The 21,288-nt window shown below is 49.5% G+C and overlaps 1 protein-coding gene across 21 annotated transcripts in view; it reads left to right on the plus strand.

Annotated features, from left to right (window-relative positions):
- PTPRF (protein tyrosine phosphatase receptor type F) overlaps positions 1–21,288 on the plus strand; it is a 391,730-nt gene that overhangs the window by 318,889 nt on the left and 51,553 nt on the right. For 10 of the 21 annotated variants that reach the window (XM_030493851.2, XM_030493849.1, XM_030493857.2 and 7 more), the window contains 6 exons: positions 967–1,111; positions 6,284–6,589; positions 9,518–9,711; positions 15,788–15,814; positions 18,053–18,170; positions 20,442–21,020. In XM_030493851.2, coding sequence (XP_030349711.1) covers positions 967–1,111; positions 6,284–6,589; positions 9,518–9,711; positions 15,788–15,814; positions 18,053–18,170; positions 20,442–21,020 — 1,369 coding nt within the window. The remainder of the gene's footprint in view (positions 1–966; positions 1,112–6,283; positions 6,590–9,517; positions 9,712–15,787; positions 15,815–18,052; positions 18,171–20,441; positions 21,021–21,288) is intronic. The other 11 variants (XM_030493856.2, XM_030493858.2, XM_030493863.2 and 8 more) reach the window with 6 other exon arrangements.

Here is a 21,288-nt window from a genome sequence, read left to right on the forward strand (position 1 = left end):
TATCAATTCAGCAGTTTGGGAAAGGTGTCTGCTTGAGCTGAGGTGACAACAGGACCATTTCTATTCTGTGTTTCTTCTGTCTCAGGGGTGTGTATAGGAGCATGGCAGTCTCTGGCTGTTGTGTAAGTGACCTCAGCAGTGCTTGTTGGTGCCTAACAAAGTAACTAGTGACTGGTTAGGGACTGAAAAGGCTCCAGAATACCATGACACCATCCCTGAGGCATCCTTACTGCTGGTGCCTTTAAAGACAGTAGGGCTTCTAGGTGGGTCTGAAATGACCTCCAGTATGTGTCTGCCGCTCTAGGACTGGTTAAGGAACAGGTTGAGGGTGACCTGGAGAGAGCCCTTCCACGTTTACTGCCAGGTCCATAAAGGAAGTCCAGCTCTAAATATATGAAAAGTAGTGCTGGCTTCAGGGCAGCACAGTGAGAACTGTGCCATGGCAGCTTCACAATGTCCCATAGTCCTCTTCTCCTCCTGTATTCATAGTGGCATGAGAGCTGCCAGAAGTAAGTGCCCTCCAGGTGAAGTGGCAGCAAAACAAGTCCTTTACCAGCGCTGTTTAGGTGCATTAGAGAACCCAACTGCTTTAGGACAAGGGCTTTACTCTGTTTCACAGGCAGGCACTGTCTGTTGAGAGAAAACAAACGCATGTCCTGTCCCCCTCATCTGAACTATATAGCTAGTCCCAGCATTCCCGCAAAGCTGACAGACAGTGAGTGCAGTCTAGACACCAGGGTAGCCTGGCTGTCGGAGAGGTCTGCCAGAGTCCTTGTATTTCTCCCAAGAAGCTCCATGCCTTGGAGTCCTGCAGGACTGCAGCAGCTTTGGCAGCATGGCTGTGACTTTCTGTGGGGCCAGAATGGGTGATGGAGCTGCCTGTTCCCTTGGCATGGAGAGCTGAGCACCAGCTTTTCTAGACTTTCCAACTACACCAAATAATCTGTGTTTCCTTTTATTTGCCAGCAAAAGGTGGAGTTTGACCCAACGTCCTCATATGCCGTGGAAGGCCTCAAACCAGACACACTCTATAAGTTCCGTCTGGGTGCCCGCTCAGAGCTGGGGGTAGGAGTCTACACCCCCATGATTGAAGCCAGAACTGCCCAATCCAGTAAGTGTCTTGATACTCTGCACTACTGAAGACAAAGCAAAAGCAGTTCAGTTTCCATCGCCTGGGCATGGAGTAGCCCAGTGCCTCTGCCTTTGTGGGTCCACAGGGATGCCGGCATACAGATTGCTGAAGGGTGTAATGGGGAAAGTCAGCTGGGGTTTTGGATCAGGGCTCTTTGGCAGAGGGGGTGCACCCAAGTGGTAAGTTCTTTCTTCATGTCCCTTTGATCATGCTGTCTTTCCCTTAGGGTAGATTCATAAAAACTAATGCAGGAGTGAAACAGGCTGGGAAATTGCTTTGGAGAGATAGATTGATTTGAGTGGGTTCGTGCATCTCTATGAATTTACTCACATGAAGACAAGCTGTCTGGACAGGCAGTGTATGGATGTTTGGCTCTAAATGTGGCTGTCTCCAGACCATTGGATTTTCATCCCTTCACTTCCCATTCCAGCTGCCTTCCTTCCACAGGAGTCCATCTCTGGTCCATACACTTGACAGCAGGATGAGGCATCCTTTAAGGCCAGATGTGCTTGTGGCTCTCAGGCAGCTGGAGGAGTCGAAGTTTGGCAAAGTGGTTGTTTGCCTGGGTTGTGTGAGCAAGTAAGGCTGCTTCTTCTGGGACTGCAGCGCTAGGGGAGACCAGAACAAGCAGCAGCTGAGTTAATAGAGAGCCTAGATAATGAGGTGACCCTGGCAATATCACTTTCATCCTTACTCTGCCGCATGTGATCACAGAGCAGGAGTTTGCATTGCTCTGACTGGCAGCTCAAAGTGCTGTGCATAAGCAGATTAGGGCTATCAAAGGGCCCTGCGATAAGCTCGTTTTCACTAACGATTTTTGGGCTTGCCATTATGCAAAGAGCATTAAAAGGGGGAAAAAAGACATTTCAGTTAGCACCGTCTGTCTGGGATTTACTAGCTATGTGGGGTGAGCAGTTGGCAAAGGCAGCCAGCCTTCCCTGCAGGGAGGGCACCAGCATGCACAGCAGCCGAGAGCCTGAGATGGCCATTAGAAAGGGAGCTCAGGCAGGGAAGAGCAGCTCTGCTCACTACTGGAGTGACCTTCTCTTTGAGCAAAACTCAGCTTCATTAGCATATCAGTCGCAGGGATTCCTCCACCTCGTTAAGTGAGCTAATGGTGGCTTAGTGCCACACGATAGACAGGTATGAGAATGGAGAAAGGTTCAGATCATGCAGTTATAAATATTTGAACACTGAGAACGAATTCCGAGTGTGGGGATTTGTATACCTATTTCAGATAGCTTTTGTATTGATAGGCAAAGGTTGAAGCAACTCTCCTGCCACTTAAATTAATTCCATCAGTGGATGCTCTTATCCTTGAACACACTTAATCAGAGACAGCTCCATGCATAAATGAGTCCTTCCGAGCCTCACAACAGTCCAAGTAAGTGAAACTTCTGCTTCGTGAACTCTTCAAGGCGAACATCTTCCCATGACCTGTTCCACATGCTGTCTGCTCACAAGGGATCTCATACTGGTCTGTTTTTAAGGTTGTTGCTTCGCTGGCCAGTGGAGCAGTAGCTGTCTGGTTCTGGCATCTGTTTAGTAAGAGAAATAGGCACAGGATGGAAGAGGTTTGGCCAAAAGCCACGGGAATACCTTCGCTTGAGCAATGAAACCATCCTTACACTGAGGGACCTACGAGTTCTTTGATTTATCCAAGAAGTGACTGGGTCTTGGTTTACAGGCCTCTAATGGAGAAGATTCCTGGTGACACTCTGTTCTATGAGAACAGTCCTTAGCGGTTACTATTGGGCTATTTAGTGAGGGTGGCAAACCTCTGGCTGAACAGTCCCAGGGCAGAGTGAGTTCTTGGGTACTGGGGGTCTCAAAGTCAAACAGGTCTTTCAGAAAGCTCTGCTTAAGCTCAGCAGAAGTTGTGTGCACAACTTCCAGGCAGAAATTCTCTGATCTGCACTTAGGATCAGATGGTTTGATCAGTCCCCTATGGCCTTAGAATTTACTAATCTAGAAAGAGTGCTGCTCCCCATTTCAAACTGGTCTCCTTCCTGCACTCTTCCATCTGGTGGCCCTGAGAAAGGCTGTTAGATCTTGGAGGCTGACATGTTGAGGTGGGACACAAACTGCAGAAAGCACTCAGACTCCTGCTTTCCAAATAGCCTGTCTTCAGGCTTTATTCCTGGCCCTAACAAACCAGTCACGGGTAAGGTAGGAGGCACATCATCACTAGTGAGTTACTCATGGGCTGGAGAAGGACATCTGTATTGCTGCTGCTAAGCTTTTCTTGTGGCATCCCTGCTCAGGAATGGTAGGGATGCTTTTCCAGGAAGGCCAGATGGATGCTGTGCCCCTTTGCACCCTTCAAGCAGCACAGCTTGGACCCCATCTTCTAAGAAGCCTTTGGGTTGTCTTTCCTGCTAAGCTGCTTGCTTAGTTGCTGGGCACCGTGCAAAAAGCACAAACAGTGCTGCTTTGAGGGCCTGAGGAGCACGGGGGAGTTTTCCGGGAGCCTGCAGTGCCTCAGGCAAGCAGTGTGATGCAGGAGAGGAGCCCATCAGGCCTCGGCATTAAAATGCTGTTCTTGCTTGAAATACGAAGGTGGGTCTGGAGGCTGCCTTTTCCCTAGCTTACAGAGTAGGTGGGCTGGATGGGTGCACAGGGCTGCTGTGGACCAGCGGGGGAGGCCGGTGTGAGTAGCCTGGAGGCAGCAGAGGTTTGCAGTGTGGGTACATCTGCGTGTGTGGGTGCATGCTGGCCACCCAGTCTGCTCTTTGCTGGCCCCAGGAGGGACAGTCCCACTCCTTATGCATTTTAAGTTGATCCTGCTCATGTTACCAAGTTTTATTTTGTTTTGTTTACGTGTTAATCTGAGTTTTTGCCTTGCACATCATGTTTATGACTCTTACCCAGTCAACTTTTGACCTGCCCACCCTGCCAGCCGCAGCTGCCTTTGGAGAAGAAGTTGAGTGCTGCATCCTAAGTGATGCTGTGAAGCAACAAAACCAGAGCAGATCTCTTCTGTGAATGGCCTCTCTGCAGACAGTGGCAAAGGAAAGGCTTGCCAAGCTCCTTATGTCTCATCTGTCCCTTCTGACCAGTTGCTTTGTCTCAGCTCTCTCTGAGCTCACTCCTGGTGTTGCTTTGGTGTTACATCTTCCTACTCTCTTCCCTGCCACTTCCCTGCTGATTAACCAAAAGAGTGAGAGGATTCATTTTCTACCCCTGCTCCTTTACAGTATACCAGATGGCAGAGCAGGATCAGCCCTCCCTCACATAAGCAACTGTTTGCTTCCCTTCCACGCACTGCTTTGACTTCTCTTTCCCATAGCAGCAGTCTGACTCTGCTCAGGCATCATCTCTTCCAGATCCATCACTGCCCACTCTCCCTCCATTTTTCCTCTCTCCAGACACCCCAGTGCAGGCATCAGAGATGGGCCCTGCTCCCTGAGCACTGAAGCAGGCACAAAGAGTTACATGCAGCCTGTGACTGTCTCTGCAAGCAAATGGGCCTTGTTCTCTACAAGCAGAGGTCACCAGTGGCATTGGGAGGTTCTGCTGTCCCCAGCTTTCCCAGATCTTCTCCCACTGCCAACCTGTGCCCAACATAGCCAAGGCACAATTGTTGGGTGCTTTAGTTATCTGAGGTCCCTGCTGCCATCTGGGGTGATGTAGGTTGTGTTCCCCTTTGTGCAGGCAGTGAGAGGCAGGCTTGTCCCTTGTGAGCTTGAGCCCAGGAAGGCTGGCTCTGGTGCACTGATGGCTTCAAGGACTGCAGCATGGGGAAGGGCAACAGTCTTTTTTCAGCTTTTTCTAGGTTTCTGGGTGCAGTGAAGAACGGAAGCGGCCTTTCATCTGCCGTAGCAAAGCAAGATGCCTTGTACCTGCCTTATTGCAGGCCAGAAGCTTCCTAGCATTAAAGCAACTGTGTGTGCTAGTTTTGGTGATGGTGCCCTGCTCTCTCTGCTTAGGGCTCTTGCTTTCTGTGCAAGCACCCAAGATTGCACCCATCTCGCTTGTGCCTTCCCTGACCAGGTGGACTCCCTTCCTTCTCCATGCTTTCCACCCTTGCCTTCTTTGCAAGCGTGCTGTCTGCAGCATCCCTGGGCAGTGAGGCCAAATGAGAGGAGCCTGCTGCTGCTGTGGGAGGGCTCCCGTGCTGCTGGGGCCCTGCGGCGACAGGACAGCAGGTCTGCAAGGCTGGAGAAGGGAATGAACCAGGCAATTGTCTAGAGATGCTCTGTTTTGTTCAAGTTGTCTCTTCTTTCCTGATCTCTCTTTTCACCCCCCCCAGATTTGTTTTGCTGCTATTCCCCAGCAGTGCTGTGTGGCAGCAACTGCTCCTCATCCTGAAGCGTCCGCTGCCCACATCCCATTCCTCTCCCTGTGGCCACTTAACATTGCTGAGGCTTAGTAATTAATGCAAGCTGCAGATGTTTTTTTTGCCTGTGAGGGGGCAAGATCTGCCTGCCTTCCCCTGGACAGCTCCATAGGCCAGGAAGCGCCTAAGGCAGGTAACCAGTTTGACAGCCATGAAGCAGTCAGTCCCAGATACTAGGCACACATGCAAAGCAGCACAACCATGTTATCTCCTGTTTCCACATGGTGCCTGGCTCCCACATGGGTCAGGGTGCTGCTCACAGCTGATGGTTGTGATTCCAGACCTCGCTGGATGCACTCCAGGCAGCCTCAGTCACCTGCTTTCCCTACCCTCTTTTGTTTCCTTCACTTTTCTAGGAGCAGGTTTTTCAAGCCTTCATACAATCTGGTGTGTGAGCTTCCCTTCTGCCACTCTTGCCTTCTGTAGCTTCCTACCTCTTCTGGTTTCCATCTGCTTCAGATCTTCACTGAAAGCATCTTTCTTCTCCCTTACCAGTCTCTCTCTCCATCCTTCTCTTACTGCCATTTGTTGTGTTTGATAAAGTGAGTGTCCAGAACTGCTTTGGGAAGAGGTGTTCTCTGATGCAGAACAGCATTTCTGTCTCCATGCTGTTCATCAGGCTTTCACATACAAATTGCCCCTAGTGCCATCTTTGATCTGCAAGGCAGGCAGGCAGTTGTCCAGGAAGCTACTGGCTGAACATCCATGTGTATGTTCAATGTTCCGTTGGCTGGGTAAAAGTTCCCTGTGCATTTTTGTTTGTCCTTCCACTCATTTCCCTTCATCTCCCCACTTCATTTATTTATCCCCAGCCCCCTCCGCCCCACCCCAAGAAGTCGAGTGTGTAAGCACCAGCTCCACTACCATCCGGGTAAGTTGGGTGCCACCGCCTGCCCAGAGCCGCAATGGGGTCATCACCCAGTACTCCATTGCCTACCAGGCAGTGGAAGGAGATGACAACACCAAGCATGTGGTGGATGGCATTGGACGGGAGCACTCCAGCTGGGAGATCAAGGACCTGGAGAAATGGACCGAGTACAAGGTGTGGGTAAGGGCTCACACCGATGTGGGGCCAGGACCGGAGAGCATCCCCGTGCACGTGCGCACTGACGAGGATGGTAGGTGTTACTGAGCAGCTCCTTCAGCTGTCGCCTTGGGGTAACCCAGGACTCTCCTAGCTGAGCTGCTGGAAAACCGGGGAAAGGGAGTGGGGATATTGGCCTTGGGAGTGCTTTTCAAACAGGACTGGAGGCTGTTTGGAGCAGTTCCTTAGTCAGCTGCTCCAAGGAGTGAGTCTCCTTGGTTGCCCTGGAGTGGGGTAGGGGAATTGTTCTGCTCGCCCTTGCTTCAATACGATATGGTTGCCTCCGGGCTGTGAGTCAGATCTCCTGGCATGGTCCCACAAGGGTCCTGTGTGTGTTAACAGTGCTTCCTGCATGCATGAGGAGGCATTACACTGTGTTCCTGTTTTGGCTTTCTAGTGTTTGGTGGTGGTGGTTTTCCATTTTACTGAAGGTAATGCGAGTTTTCTCAGCCAAAGGCTTCTCTCACATTGTGAGATCGGGACTTAAAGTTTACTTGTTGACCTGAAATCCAGCAAACTAAAGAGGGGAAAAGAAATCCATTTGAAACTTGCAGATAGCACAGGAAAGCTGCTTCCTGCCCCAGCTTCCAGGCAAGCCACAGCTTATATAAATCTGCTCTTCCACTCAAGAGTCAGAATATCACATGTACAGAACACTTTACTGGATACGACAGCTTTAAAGAGAAATTGCTTTGTATTAGCAGGGCTGTCAGTTATGTCATCGTGACTTAAGCCATTTCCTTTGAAAGTGTCAGAGCTCAGGGTGACAGTATGAGCTTCCATGGCTTCATGCTGACCCCAGAAGCTGCAGGTTTAATGGGAGAAGAAAGAGATGCAGCATCCAGGCAAAGAAGGGATCATCTCTGCATTGCTCAGTCAGCATAGCAAATTGAAACCAGACACATTACAGTTTCCCTAAATGGGCTGCCACTGTCCCCTATGTCTCCGTGGCTCTGGAAGCAGTGTCTGGGAATGCTCGCTGACTGCATTCCTGGGCTGGCAAACACATCTGTGTGTGTCCTGCTGCCTCTATTGTTTGCTTCAGTTCTCATTCAGCAGAGTTGTAGCCCAGGGGAAGCTCCTGCCCCAGAAATGTCGCAGAAAGCACTCTCACTTGGTTTTCGGGCACCATGGTTGGACATTCCAGCTTAGCTGTCAGGAGTGATTTCATATCCCTCTGACATGCTGATGCTCGGTAGATACCCATGATGAAGGAATGAAAAATGCTAAACTGTGATCTGAAAACAAACTGAACTTTGCCTTTTTGGGTCTCAGACACAGCACATATTCCCATAATGGGGTAAGATAGGGTTCTTCACTGTGGTCTGCTCACACTCACATCTCTTCGTGTCCCTGCAACATCCCCATATGGTGTCCTGACGAGGCCTCCCGCCTTCTTTTGCCAGCAGAGCTTGACATACAGCTTCTGCCTGGTTCTCAGGGAGGATCTTGTTTTTCGCTTGGACTCCCAACTGTGTGTGTGGGCAGGTGTCATGCTAGGGCAGGAGAGCCCTGTGGCTTGTGCAAGGTCACTGCACTAAGTGAATTGTGGATTACAGCGTAGGCTGCTCCAGCCAGAAGGAGGTAACTATTCAAGCGCAGCCCCCTCCATTCCCATACCTTGAGCTGGCCTCATGGTGCTAAAGTGCTCTGTTCCTCCTTTCTCTATTTTATTTAATTATCTACAATTAAGAAGGACATCCGGGGAAAATAATGAATTGCCCTGCAGCTTAAAAACTGTGCTTACCTGCTGGGTAGCTGTTTCTTCCCATCTAGTTGGTTGAAATAGCAATCCTGATTATGTCTGCTTGTCAGCTATCCATCCCTAATTATATGATACTGATTATTTCTTGCTGTGCTGAGAATTGGGGTGTACAAGGTTCCAAACCCCTGGATTTTCCCGGGCAGTGGAGGGCAGAAAGGGTGCTGCAGTAGCAGTGCTAGGATGGAGCCTGGGTCCTTCACTTGGGTATCAGGCACTTGGGTAGCAGCGGTATGTTCCGCAGGGAGTGCACACCTCTGTTCCCAGCTGCTTCAGCCGGAAAGAGCTTTCCAGGAGCAACTGAGAAGCTCATTTTTTAGCATTGACATTTTTGTCATAGTCAATGCAAGAGCAAAAAGTAATAAGGAGGTAATTTTTCCAAATGGTAAATAGGGTATAAATACACTTTTAAACGGGCCTCACCTTGCAAGAAAATTGGTGTTTTGTGTGCAGTGTAATTTTTCATTTTATTATCAAAAAGCATGCAGCTAGCCGTGCATGAAATACAGTCCCCAGAGCTGTCACAATCCCCACAGGCCCCTTTATCTGACTGAGTTCAGTGACTGCTGTCTCTGAGCTCTGGGTTATTGTTTTAGGATAGTGCTTTTCCCCCTCGTTAACCTCTTGCTGTCACAGGGGAAGAGCACGTGTGCACTCTGGCTGGTGGCAGGTACCAGGGCTCCCCGCAAGGCAGGCTCAGTGCCCAGTTGCAGTACCTGAGGCTGTTGGACTGTATTTAGATGTATGCAGAGGGATCTGAGAGGAGATGTTGTGATAGGCAGGATGCAAAGAAGGCTTCAAAACCCCTGCCTCTGCTGCAGGGCACCCTGAGCTGCAGGTGGTTACCATATTCTTTATATTCTGCTATGTTCTTGTATTCTTCCTTGCTCCCTTACTGCTGGAGATGAGAGGGATATAGGGACCTTGGGTCTGATCCAGCACAGTGGCTTTTAGAGGTGCTTCTGCACGTCACAGTCACACTGTTTCCTACTGAGAGTAGCAAAAGTGCTTGGATGCTGGGAAAGGGTTGGGGATATGGCCACACTGGAAAACTGCAGTATGATCTCCTGGACAGGTACAGGCACTTGTGCCAACAGGGCTGTCACTGCAGTGAGGTGGAGGGAAGGTAGAGAAGGAGTGAGAGGTAGTTGACAGTGGTTGTGTGGTACCTGCTAACTGTCCGTCCTGTGTGTGTTACAGTGCCCAGTGCCCCACCTCGAAAGGTGGAGGTAGAGTCTGTGAATTCGACTGCCATCCGGGTGAGCTGGAAGCTGCCCATCTCCAACAAGCAGCACGGGCAGATCCGCGGGTACCAGGTTACATATGTGAAGCTGGAAAACAATGAGCCCCGAGGGCAGCCAGTGATCAAGGACGTCATGCTGTCAGAAGCACAGGTACAGTGTGGGGACCATGGGCTGGTGGGCATGGCACCTTTCTTCTCTGCAGAGGGCCAGGCTGGCTGGATCCAAGTATTTCTTGGCCTCTTGTGGCTCCAGAGCATGGGATTCAGCCCTGCCCGAGCAAGGCGAACAGTTTATCCCTAAACTGTGGCTTACAAACGGGTAAAATGTTTAACCAAGAAAGGATTATTGTAGGAAAGATGATGTATTGGATGATGCTTCTCCCTTACCCCTTCTCTGGCATGTACCTCTCTCTACCTGCCACATCCTGTGCAGATTTCAGCTGCAACAAATTGTATTTCGCCAGTCAGGTTATAAACCATTGGAGTTTTAAGGCCTTAAAGTCTCCTTCTTTTGTGCTGACTACGTTCAGGGCAAGGTTTCCCTCTCTCAGCAGAGATTCCCTGCAGTGCTACCTGCTTTTTTGGTATGAGGATGGCTCTGTGCCCTTGGGTGGGCACAGCATGGCAGGCAGGGCAGCCCTCCTTTGTCTCAGCAAAACCTCCCTTCTGCTTTTGCAAGGCAGGGACTTGAACCTTGCATTGCCTCTTAAAACCAAAATGTAGGTGAAGCCAAATGAGTCTAGGAAAGGCTGATGGGGGGGCAGGGGAGAAGTGAGGTGCAGGCCTACAGGCCCACATTGCCCTGCCCTCTGACTTTGCCCTCTGCAAACCCCGTACAACAATCCGTTCATACGTATGCGATGTCCTGGATACCTCACTGGTTGTGAGCTGAAGCCCTGCTCCAGGCATAGATCTGCACTCTGCTCAGCCCAGCAATGCATAGTTGCTTCTTTCCCAGGGTCCAGGGAAGTTTTTGGTGCCCTGTCTATGGTGAAATACAACTCTTCTTTGGAGCAAGGGTCCTTCGTCATGGATGACCCAGGCTGTTCTCTACAATGATAATCGTATAAATGAAGTACAGGATCTGCTGCTGTTGGAAGCGACGAGTAATCGATTCAGAGCTGACGTGCTTGAATGATGCCCAATATAAATACTGGAGAGCTGCAACGATTAATTGATCTCTGCCCTGAATGCAGCTGTGAATCATTTATACGTTTGTCAGTGGGGAACGCAGTGCACAGAGGCAGCTTTACTCCCCATTCATATTCTGAAGGATAAAACTCAGAAATAATGTGGAAGGGGAAAACTTTAAAGAGAGAAAATGCTTTGAGGGTCCTTGCAGTGTTGTCTGGGACATGTCTCTGTACATGTTTCAAATGTTGCTTTATTTTAATCATTAGAAAAGCAGTTTACTGTGCTTTACTTATTCCAGGAGGATATAAACTTCTGTGTTGTTTGACCAATTGATGCTGTGTTGTTCAGCTGGAGTCTGGAGTTATTGGGTTGGTCCCAAGCATCGGTGGGCGAAGTTGGCAATGTTGTTCTTGTTTGTGTTTTCAAACATTTCATGCTTGCCCAGCCAGTTCTGCTTTCACTCCTTACTCATACATTTCAGAGAGAGAAACCCCACGTTAATGTGCAGGAATGAGGATTCCGGAGCCAGAAACTTTCCAAGGAGTTCTGGATTTTGCATTATTTTGAATGTGTGCATCAAGGAGACAAGTTGTTTGAAGCTTCCTGGCATGTCAGACCACTTACCAGTCTTTCGTATTTGAGGAATTTATGTGGGAAAGTTCTCGAGTGCTGTGACTATTTTTTTTCTGGTGTGTATGGCGCTCAATTCAGCCACTGTAATTTTTGGCTGGAAGCAAAGGCCAAAAGATAGTTGCAGAAAAGTGACTACTCTGAAGGAGTCATGTCACTCCTGGGATAAACTAATGATGACCCTGCAGGGAAGAGGTTTCACTGACTTGGCAGAAGAGATCTTTATTTCCCAAAAGAGTGAGAAGCCAGGCATGACCTGTGCTTGTGATGAAATACATCTGTTCCAGAAGCTAAAGAACCCTGTAAGAGCTGCCATCTTTCAGTACGGCGGTGCATGTCTTTGCAAACAGCTAGATGAAACTTAAACAGGTAGTCTTGGAAGAGTTGTTTTCTGTGGAAGAAAACAAAAAGAGCCACAAGGAACACCTGTCCCTGAAAGTCACAGGATGAAAGTGGCCAGAATATAGCCACAGTTCAGTACTCCTAAACATTCGTAAACATTTCTACCAGTGCACAAGGTGAGAATTAAACTGTTTTCTTCTCTGGGGCTGAAGAAATTCTCTGGACATGTAGACAGAGCCCCTCCTCCTGCCTAGCTGGGCTGTCTGCTGATTTTGAGTAGGTATATACCACGTAATCTGCTTCTTGCAGATGGTATGAAAACACTGGTTTTAAAGCTGACTCATCATTTTTCCTGATTGAAGATGAGAAATGGAGAGAGAGTAAACGAAGATGAAAGGAAAAAGGAAAGGGAATGGAGATGTTAGCTGTGCAGATAATATAGATTCCGAGTTTTCAAAACCATTCGAGTGGAAAGGACTAAAAACATCAGCAGAGAAGTGAGGGCCCTGGTGCTGGAGAGATCACATTCTATTTTGCAGCGTCCTGCCTAGGGAAAATAATCTGTCATTCGGAAGGTCCTGTGAGGGATCTGAGGCCTCTCCCTCCCCTGTGTGGCTGTGCCTGAGACTGATTACCTCCATCAGACTTCTCGTGCCTTCCAGTCTGAGCTCTCGCCTCCTACTGACAGGCTGATGGACAAGCAATGTGGCCAGCCTGCTTGTTCTCAGCCCAGGCTGGAACATCTTGAGGGGACACTTCACCCTGTGCTGCAGTGCGACCCCAAGAACTGCTCCTGCCCTCAACTGTGCAGCATATTTGCCTGGGATCCTGCCTCCTGCATTGCTCTGAGGTTGGGACTCGCACCTTAGCCCTGCTTACAGCCCTCTGCTGAGCCAGCCTGCCCAGAGAGCTTAGAAGTGCTTCTGCTGCTGGGAGCTGGCTGGGTACAAGGAGGTCAGGCTTTGTGGAGGAGATGCTCCTGCCACCTCCTCCTCCTCCTGCTCTGCAAACAGTCATGGCAGGGGAGAGGCACGCTGCCCACAAGAAGGGCTGCAGGCTCACGGGAAGATTGTGTGGTCTTTGCGGGCAGCACTTCTCCATCCAGCATGCAGACTGAGTGCATGTCCCACCAGCTTGCTCCAGATGAGCAGGAAGAAGTAACGGCAAGCACTTCAAGCTGTTGGACTGAGATCAAAGGAAAACAGGATAGCAGAGACTCCTGTGCTTCCTGGGCATTGCCCACCCAGGCATAACACAGAGGAATTTACAGCCTCCCTCTTTCGCTGGGTGATTGTCAAGGATCTTTATTTGAATCTACTTGGAACAATTCATGCATGTGTACTCATGCTTGAGTCTGGCATGGAGGTGAGATGTGCTCTGCTTCGTAAGTGGAATAAAACTGAAAGGCATCATCCAAGAGGCGTTTAAGGAATAGACAAAAGGTGAACTTCTGGAGCTCTCAGACCCCTCCACATTCCCACAAGCTGGCACCCAAGTTTACATCTGTGAGTTGTGCCACAGTCACTGAAGCAGAGAGGAGAAGGATCTGAAGGAAAACTGCAACATTCACTTCTCATAGCCGGGGCTGTTTAGGAGGGCTTGAGTCTGTCTTTTGCAAGAGTCATGGACAGGGAAAACAGCCATTCCCTGGTGCGACATGACTGCACTGTGTGGTGTTGAAGTGTAAAATGAAACGTTAAGGCACTGCAGCTGCCATAAATACACATTGTTAGCTTCAGCACTTCCCTGAGCCATCCTGTCTCATGCACACAGCCCTGTCTGAGTTCTTTTTATGACAGCTCCTGGGCTTTTCAGATCAATTTGTCTTACTGACCAACCTTCAACAGTTAAGAAGCAATTGAGCTAGTTTAAGGAAGGAAATGTTTTGATCTGCAGATGATATTTTCATAATGAAACTGAATTTATATTGAACATATTTATGCAGGCCTGGCGTTTCACTGTTTTTCCTCCAGCACAGTTCTCAAGGCATTTCTGTGCACTCTGATCTGATGCAAGATTAAAGTCCACTGAAACATAAGAGCAAACAGAGTTTGAACATTAAATGCTTGGTCTAAAATCCTGGTGGGTGATAAACTCCCTGCGGGGGTATGGGGGGGCTGTGAGATGCAGTAGCCTCCTGAGCCCAGGTCTACTCTGTTGTTCATTGCACTGGGGCGTCACCTTCTGCTCCTGCAGCTGCATGAAGGCACGTTGGGGTGTTAACATCCACATGGCCCCCATCCACCAGGGATGTGGTGTTGGAGCAGAAGTGTACTTCTGGGAGGAAGAGCTACCAGGCCTCATATCCTTCCTGTAGCAAGACTTCTGCCAGGTTTTAGATAGCAGGGCAGAGCGTGTGCCTGTTCACAACAGTGTGGGCTGGCTGGCATGTGGGTAGTGCATCAAAAGCAGTGACTTGGGTTGAGCTAAACATGCAACACTGGAAATAATAACACCAAGTTGTATGTGGAAAGAGGGCCTTTGGTGACCATAATGCCTCGTGAGGGCTTTGGCTTTATAGGAAGTCTTTAGGGACAACTTGACCTCTGCAATGGAATTAAATTTTAACATGGTTTAGGGGGGATAATTCTGCTGCAGTCTCATGGCATCAAATACGTGAACTATAATAAAATCTTAGAAGAATTTTTCTCCAAAAGCTGCTTCTTTCTGAATTTAGAGAATAAAATAACAAATATTTAGAAGGTATGCCATGTATTTTACTGCTGAGGAGAGTACTCTGCCACTGTGACAGGTTGCAGCCTGTGAAAGCCACCTCAAATAGCCTGAGTACAAAAGGCAACTTGTAGCCTTAAGACCATTTAGTATTACTGCTGCACCCGCAGGTTCCCAAGCACTTCAGCAGCATTAGATGGGCTTCCCGGTGTCCCAAGGAAGTCAGTATCTGAGCACCATTTCACAGCTGGCAGCTCAGGCTCAGAAGAAAGGCCTGCCAAGGCTCACACTGTGAGTCAGGGACAATAATACCTGTCTTCCACTTTCATCTCTATGCTTGAACCTATCGACTGGTGCTTCCTCCAGGCAGATTTAGTAACCTGAGATGGAACACATCACCTTGGCTGAGAGAGCTCGCTGTGATCTCTGCAAACCTTCCTTTGGTGCATCAACCACAAAGAATAGTGCTACAGGCATGCGTGGCAGCAGCCAAGGTCTGCCAAGTTTCACCACCCCAGTGCAGCTTTGATGTCTTAGAACCCCAAATCCAGCCAGAAACCTGCATGTTCCCTCTTCAGAGCTCTAATTGAGCTGCCATGGCTGGGAATCCACATGAGCTATTGCTGGGAAATAGTTTGTGTAAAAGTCTTACCTGCAGGGCTGCTCTTGCCAAACAAGTGTTTGCCATTTGGTGGTGTGTAATTGTAAGTGAGAAGCGGTTTCCTCAGTATATGCACCAGGTTGAGCCTTGCTCCAAGACATGCAGCTTTGTTGGGGAAGCAGCTTAGCGTGGAGCTCTGTGTAAGAATCTCAGCTTCTTGCAACTGTTTACAAGAGACGGCACTTCTCAGTTTCCTGAGGTCCCCAGAGCATTTTCTTGGAAATGATGCAGGAAAGAGAAGCTCTGTAAATGTTGCATTGGTGCTTCCCTGCAGAGAGAGCCCTCTGAGTTTTGTGTGTTGTAGTCTTTGATGCTCAACAAGAGATGGTGGCTGGAGGATTACTAGGGCAGAAACTGGACATTAGTCCACAAATCTGTTGTGAGCGATGCGGGACAGCAGTCAGCCGCAGAGCCTTGTTGTTACAAGCCATCCCTTCTTGTTCTACTTGTGGAAGAGGCAGAATAGCACAAAGCCAGAAGGGGAAAGGACTGCAAAGTTAAGAAGTAGTGACCTCTCTGTCCATATAAGAAGGAAGCTGTTTGTCCCTGTTTGTGTGAATGATCTCAGACCTACTGTGCAGGCTAGCGGCATGTAGAAAATTGCTCTATGCCACCTCTTCCCTTGGCACAGCCTGCGCCAAGTGACCCTCTATATATAAGTGTTGTAATCCCCCCAACCCAGTCCTGCTAACCCCTGCTGTTGTCGTCGTCGTCCCCTTCCTACATGTTGCCCCTTAAAATTCTGTGTCTCCATTTTTCTCTCCTCCTTCCTTTCTCCCCCCATCAGTGGAGAACTGAGGACTCCGTCGACCACGTAAGTACCGCTTGTGTGTATTCCAGGTTGGAAAGGAGGGGTTTGGTAAATCGATTTGTGAATTTTGTAGACACAGTGCTGTCAAAACATCCCTTTCACTCCTTTAATGAGGCTGGAGAGTTACATTGTGAAACCTTCCACAAGCAGCAAATCCAGAGAAAATTGGCATTTAGATTGCTACTAAATGCAGAAAAGCAATTGACATTTCCTATAATCTGTATTTCCAGCTTGTTGCAGTGCATTTTTAGGCAGGCTCAAGTGATCAACTCAGGAGGTGCATCCTACTTTCTGCAGTAGTTGGCCCACCGAGTTACATGGTAAAATTAGATATATAATCTTTAAACCACATTGATCGTAGTCATGAAAAATAACCTGCACTCTCAACCGTGACCTTTGGCTGAAACACAGATTGTAATAAGAAAACAATCACATTTAAACAGTTAAATCCAATTTTTCCCACATAATTTTGAAATATAAATTTGGAGGAACAAACTAGAAAATGACCTTTTTAGAGTCAGCAATTCAATTATGTGCCCTCCTGTGAGCTTCCCTGGCACAATGCGTTTCTCCTCCTGCTTTTTACGGAGGATTCTCGCACGGAGTGTCTTTGTCATGGCAGCACTGTGTTTACATTATGCAATCAGACCTTCTTTCACCCATCCCTCATCTCTCTTCCCCTCCTCTCAGCTCGCTTGCTTTGCTCCCGGTGGCATGCTTTTGCGTGAGAATTTCGCTTTGCATGGATTTGGGAGGAGTGAATTCTCTTGGGATGTTCAGAGTCTGCAGGTTTTGTGTGAGTGCTTCCCCCGCGGGTCCATTGGCACCGATTGGACTGCGCGTCCACTCACCCGCACACACGATCTGCTGCAGGGGCGGAGTTGGGATTGGACTCTGGTTCACACGGTGATTTTGGCGGGGTTCTTGTTGGTGCTTGTTGATTTTTCTCTGGGCTGGCTGGTTCCGCAATCGTAACACGGTGATTTTGATGAGTAAGCCTGGGCAGGCAACATGAACCAGCAGCGCTGACTGGAAATCAGCAGGTTTAACAGTGTGCGTGTTTGTGTGAGTGAGTGATGGGAGGACTGGCTGTGCTCTGAGAGCAACCACAGGCGCCCCTCATTCCCCTCAAGCTGGCAGGGATCCCCTGGGCAGAGATCAGACCTTGGAGCAGCCTCTAACAGTGCTTGTGCTGCCTTGTCCCTCTCCATCGCTGCACTTCTTGTCTGAAAGGGTGAATAACCAACCCAGAGCCTCAGCTTCCTTTCCAAAAGCTTCCCCAAGCTCTTCTCCAGCCCAGGTGTCTCTTGCTCCCTGACCTGATGGATTATTAGTGCTAACAGCCCTGGTCCCTTTCACAACATCCACAGATGAATGCAGTCAGAGGTACCTGCCCTGAGCTCACAGAGAGCTGCTGTGAGCTGCAGAGCTCGCTGTGCTTGCTCGTTTGCAGGCCTGGCCAGATGCACTTGGCACAAGTCATGTTGCTGCTGGAGGCCAGAAGGGAGGAGTGGTGCTCCCCTCTTTGATCTCAAATTGAAGTGCAGAGCATGCCCTCCTCCTGCCCAGAGGAAGCCAGAGCATGCAGGGGTGCTAGCACCCTGCCGAGTCTGCCCTCCTCCCAGACCTCCCACGGCGCAGGGTTTTCCCTCCAGGTCTTGCCAGTGCCTTGTGCTGACCTTGTCCCATCCCTTCAATGCCGTGCCTGGCAAGGAGGTGAACACACTGCTGTAGCACTGCAGGTGCTCCCTGCCTGGGGCCCCCAACCCTGCGTTACCTCTATGTGCTCCCTGCGGCTCTCCTGCGAGAGACAACTTTAAAAATCACCAAATTAGCCCCCAAGAGATCTCCCCAGCCAGCTGAACTGGCTTTTGCTCTGGTTCACAGCTCCACAGTCCTCTTACTCTCAGGTTTCACACAGGACCATGTCTGGAGCAGATCTCCCTCTTGGCAGAAGCCGTGGGAGAGCAGAGCTGCTGACACAGGCTGCTGGTGGGTCCCTGGAAAGGCCAAGTGTTAGAGGCAGGGGTTGAAATGAGGCGGATGAGTGTTGGAGTGGCAGCAATTGTTTGCTAGCTGTGCGAGGTGTGTGCTAGAGTACAATGCATGAGCGTGAATCAGTGTGCGTGTTGGTGTGTTGCTGTTCGAGACACTGACCCCAGTGCCCTCCTTTGCTCACACCAGTAACAAGTATTTGTTCTTCTCATTTGCCCCTTCTCTGCCTCGTGGATGCGCCCCCAGGAGACAGTCATTGGAGGCCTGCTGCCGGAAACCACCTACTCCGTCACAGTTGCTGCCTACACCACCAAAGGAGATGGTGCCCGCAGCAAGCCAAAAGTCATCACCACCACAGGGGCAGGTGAGTGTGGGGAGCGGATGCCACAGCCTCTTAGGGGTGGTAGTAAAACCTCCCAAGAGGCATGGGAAGTATGGCCAAGGCACCTGTACAGGAGGAAGTGAGAGGACTGGAGATGCTACAGAGGCACATACTCGTGTGATCTCCAGCCCTTACTTACAGGCTTTGCCACTCGATCACCTGAGCAAAGTACAGCAAACAGATGGACAGACATTGCCAGGGCCCATGAGAGAGCAATGAAACTCATGGGTCTGAGCTCATCTGCATAGGCCAGAAACCTGGGAAGAGGAAGCCTGAAAGTCCAGGCCCTCCCTCAGCTTTGGAGTTGTGGCCTGTCCTCACCTTGTTCCCATAGACAAGTGCCATTTCTTGCTTCCTGTGGTGACTACAGTGCCGCCTGGGATGGCTCCTGGCACAGAGGGCTCCTCAGAGGTGCTTCTCAGCTTCCCCCCCAGCCATTGCTACTGCTGTCTCCCCAGGCTTACATAGCTGAGCCCAGCTGCTCCTAGAGCCGTGGTAAAATCTGGAACGCAACAAATCCTGCCATAGGAGTGCTGCGGACACAACTTCTAGGTCCTGGTGATCCCAGCCAGTTTGGTTCTGCAGTGTCAGCAGAGACTTGTACCCTGTGCCTAGTGGAACACAGGAGCTCGGCCTGGAGCGGGGGCACCCAGGATTTCATCAGGTGCTTTCCTCTGGATGCGGTCAGACTTGCCTTTGGCGGTGGCACCAGCTAGTTGACATTGTCTTGACCACGATTTCCACTCACTAGACCCGTCCTACAACTGATAATCCTGCCGCTTCCTCACACCAGCCGCAGGAACAGTATTTACCACTTGTTATTATGGGAATGCAGCTTGTGCGAACTGAGAGCGTTTGTTCCTGGTGCTTTTAAACAAGGAACAGCTTGCCATCTCCTCCGCACTGCATATGGGGAGCTCCAGAGGTAGTTTCCACTGTCACAATCTCAAATGCTGTCTCCCTTGTGCCTCGCCATGATGTATGCTCTGCTCATCACATTGCTACAGCTGTCCTATAAACAGGAAAAGCTTCCTAAACATACTGGTGTTGCACTGTAAACCACAGTGGGTCTTCCCATGTTATGATGCACATTTGAAGTTAATATTTGGAATCAGCTTTGAAAATAATGTGTCCCTTGATACTAGCTGCTCTTAGATGTTGTATTATGAGTGCAAGGAGGATGGCACTGGCAGTGAAAATGTAATTGTATGTCTTAACTATCTACAGAACCACCCCCAGAGCTGCCTTTGTACAGGCTTGTCTGCAGGTTTGACCTCAAAGGGGAGTGTTGGTATCGCCCTCTGATGGCAAAATCGAGGCATAATTCTGTCAAATACGTTTTTCTCGTGTTCATCTATGGGCTCATACATTTCAAAACTGTTCAAGGATATTTTATTTACCTAGGTTTGGCTACAATCCCATTTTCGTTTTCATATCAGTGGCCCCATCCCTTTGATTCTGACTATCTTCCCTATCAGTTGATTTGTTTACAAATCTGAGCTGATGTGAAGCGAAGACACATCCTTTTTTAACTGAAGGAGATCAAGGTATTAAACCACCAATTTAAAACCATCAGTTCCTAACCAGTGATGACAACACCCCTTGACTTGTGCAGCATAAGCAAAATCCTGTGGAAAGCTTGTGTTCACCTTTCACATCGACACTGACATCACGAATCTGCTCATCAGCTAAACCAAAATGTATTCTGATGGCAAACAGCCCACCCAGCTCTGCTCGCTGCCTCTGCAGATGGTAAAACTGCAAGGTTTCAGGATGAAATTTGTCTGCCTCCAGACAGATCAGGGTGCTGGACTTGGGCTTCTGTGTGTCTGTTGTGGTACAGTGCACCGGGGCCAGCATGGCCTGGTGCTGCACACTAGCTGGAGTGTCTGAAGACCACTGATTGGGAGGACGGGATTCGTATCTTCTCTGAGTTAAATGTGATGCTTTGAGGTACCTTAAATCTTTCCTATAGAAGGGGATGAATTTTGGGGCTGGATATGGCTGAACTTATTCCCTGTTTAGATGGCAGCACATGGGAAAATGGCAGCCAAAAGCTGGCTGGCTCCAGCTTCCCTCGTCACCGGATTAGGGTCAGTCTGCCTCTATCCATGTGAATTGTCTGTCATCCTCTTCACCTTGTTGTGTGAACTTTCCCACTTTCCTCAATCCTCTTGGACTGAGCAGCACAGAAGCGGTCCTTCCTTGCCCTCCTCCCAGGCTATAGATGGTCATTGTGTGTTTATGTTGCAGTCCCGGGGAAGCCCACCATGATGATTAGCACGACAGCCATGAACACAGCCCTCATCCAGTGGCACCCACCCAAGGAGATGGTAGGGGAGCTGCTGGGTTACAGGCTGCAGTACAGACGTCTTGATGAGGAAAAGATGAACACGATAGACTTCGGGAAGAGAGACCATCACTACACTGTGACCAACCTGCATAAGGGGGCCACGTACCTCTTCAAATTGTCTGCCAAGAACAGAGCTGGCCCAGGAGAGGAGTTTGAGAAGGAGATCACTACTGCAGAAGATGTGCCAAGCGGCTTCCCACAGAACCTGCGTGTGGTGGGTCTCACCACTTCCACCACAGAAGTTGCATGGGACCCTCCAGTCTTGGCAGAAAGAAATGGCAAGATAGTCAACTACACAGTGGTATACAGGGACATAAATAGCCAGCAGGACCTGGTTAACATCACCAAGGACACAAGTATCACTTTGACGAATTTGAAGCCTGATACCACTTACGACATCAAAGTGAGGGCCCGCACCAATAAGGGGGTTGGGCCACTCAGCCCCAGCATCCAGTCCCGGACCATGCCTGTTGAGCAAGGTAAGTGCCCATCTAACAAGCCCTAACAGCAAGCGAGGGGCCTTTGCTTCAGCTCATGAGGCTACACTTCCCTTACTCTGACTTAATGAGATCAGGTGCTGTGTGGCTCCCTAGTCTAAAACTAGTTCGGTGAGGGGACGTTCAGCAAAGGTTTCCTTAAAGTTGCCATTTGGGGGAAGAGGGGCGTTGGTGGTAGCTTAATTGCCTTCATTGCTCCACAGGCACACTTTGATGTTTTGTCTGTACATGAAAGGCTCCTGCTTGAACT

This window comes from Strigops habroptila, chromosome 8 (assembly GCF_004027225.2).
Source record: "Strigops habroptila isolate Jane chromosome 8, bStrHab1.2.pri, whole genome shotgun sequence".
In the NCBI taxonomy this organism is placed as follows: domain Eukaryota; kingdom Metazoa; phylum Chordata; class Aves; order Psittaciformes; family Psittacidae; genus Strigops; species Strigops habroptila.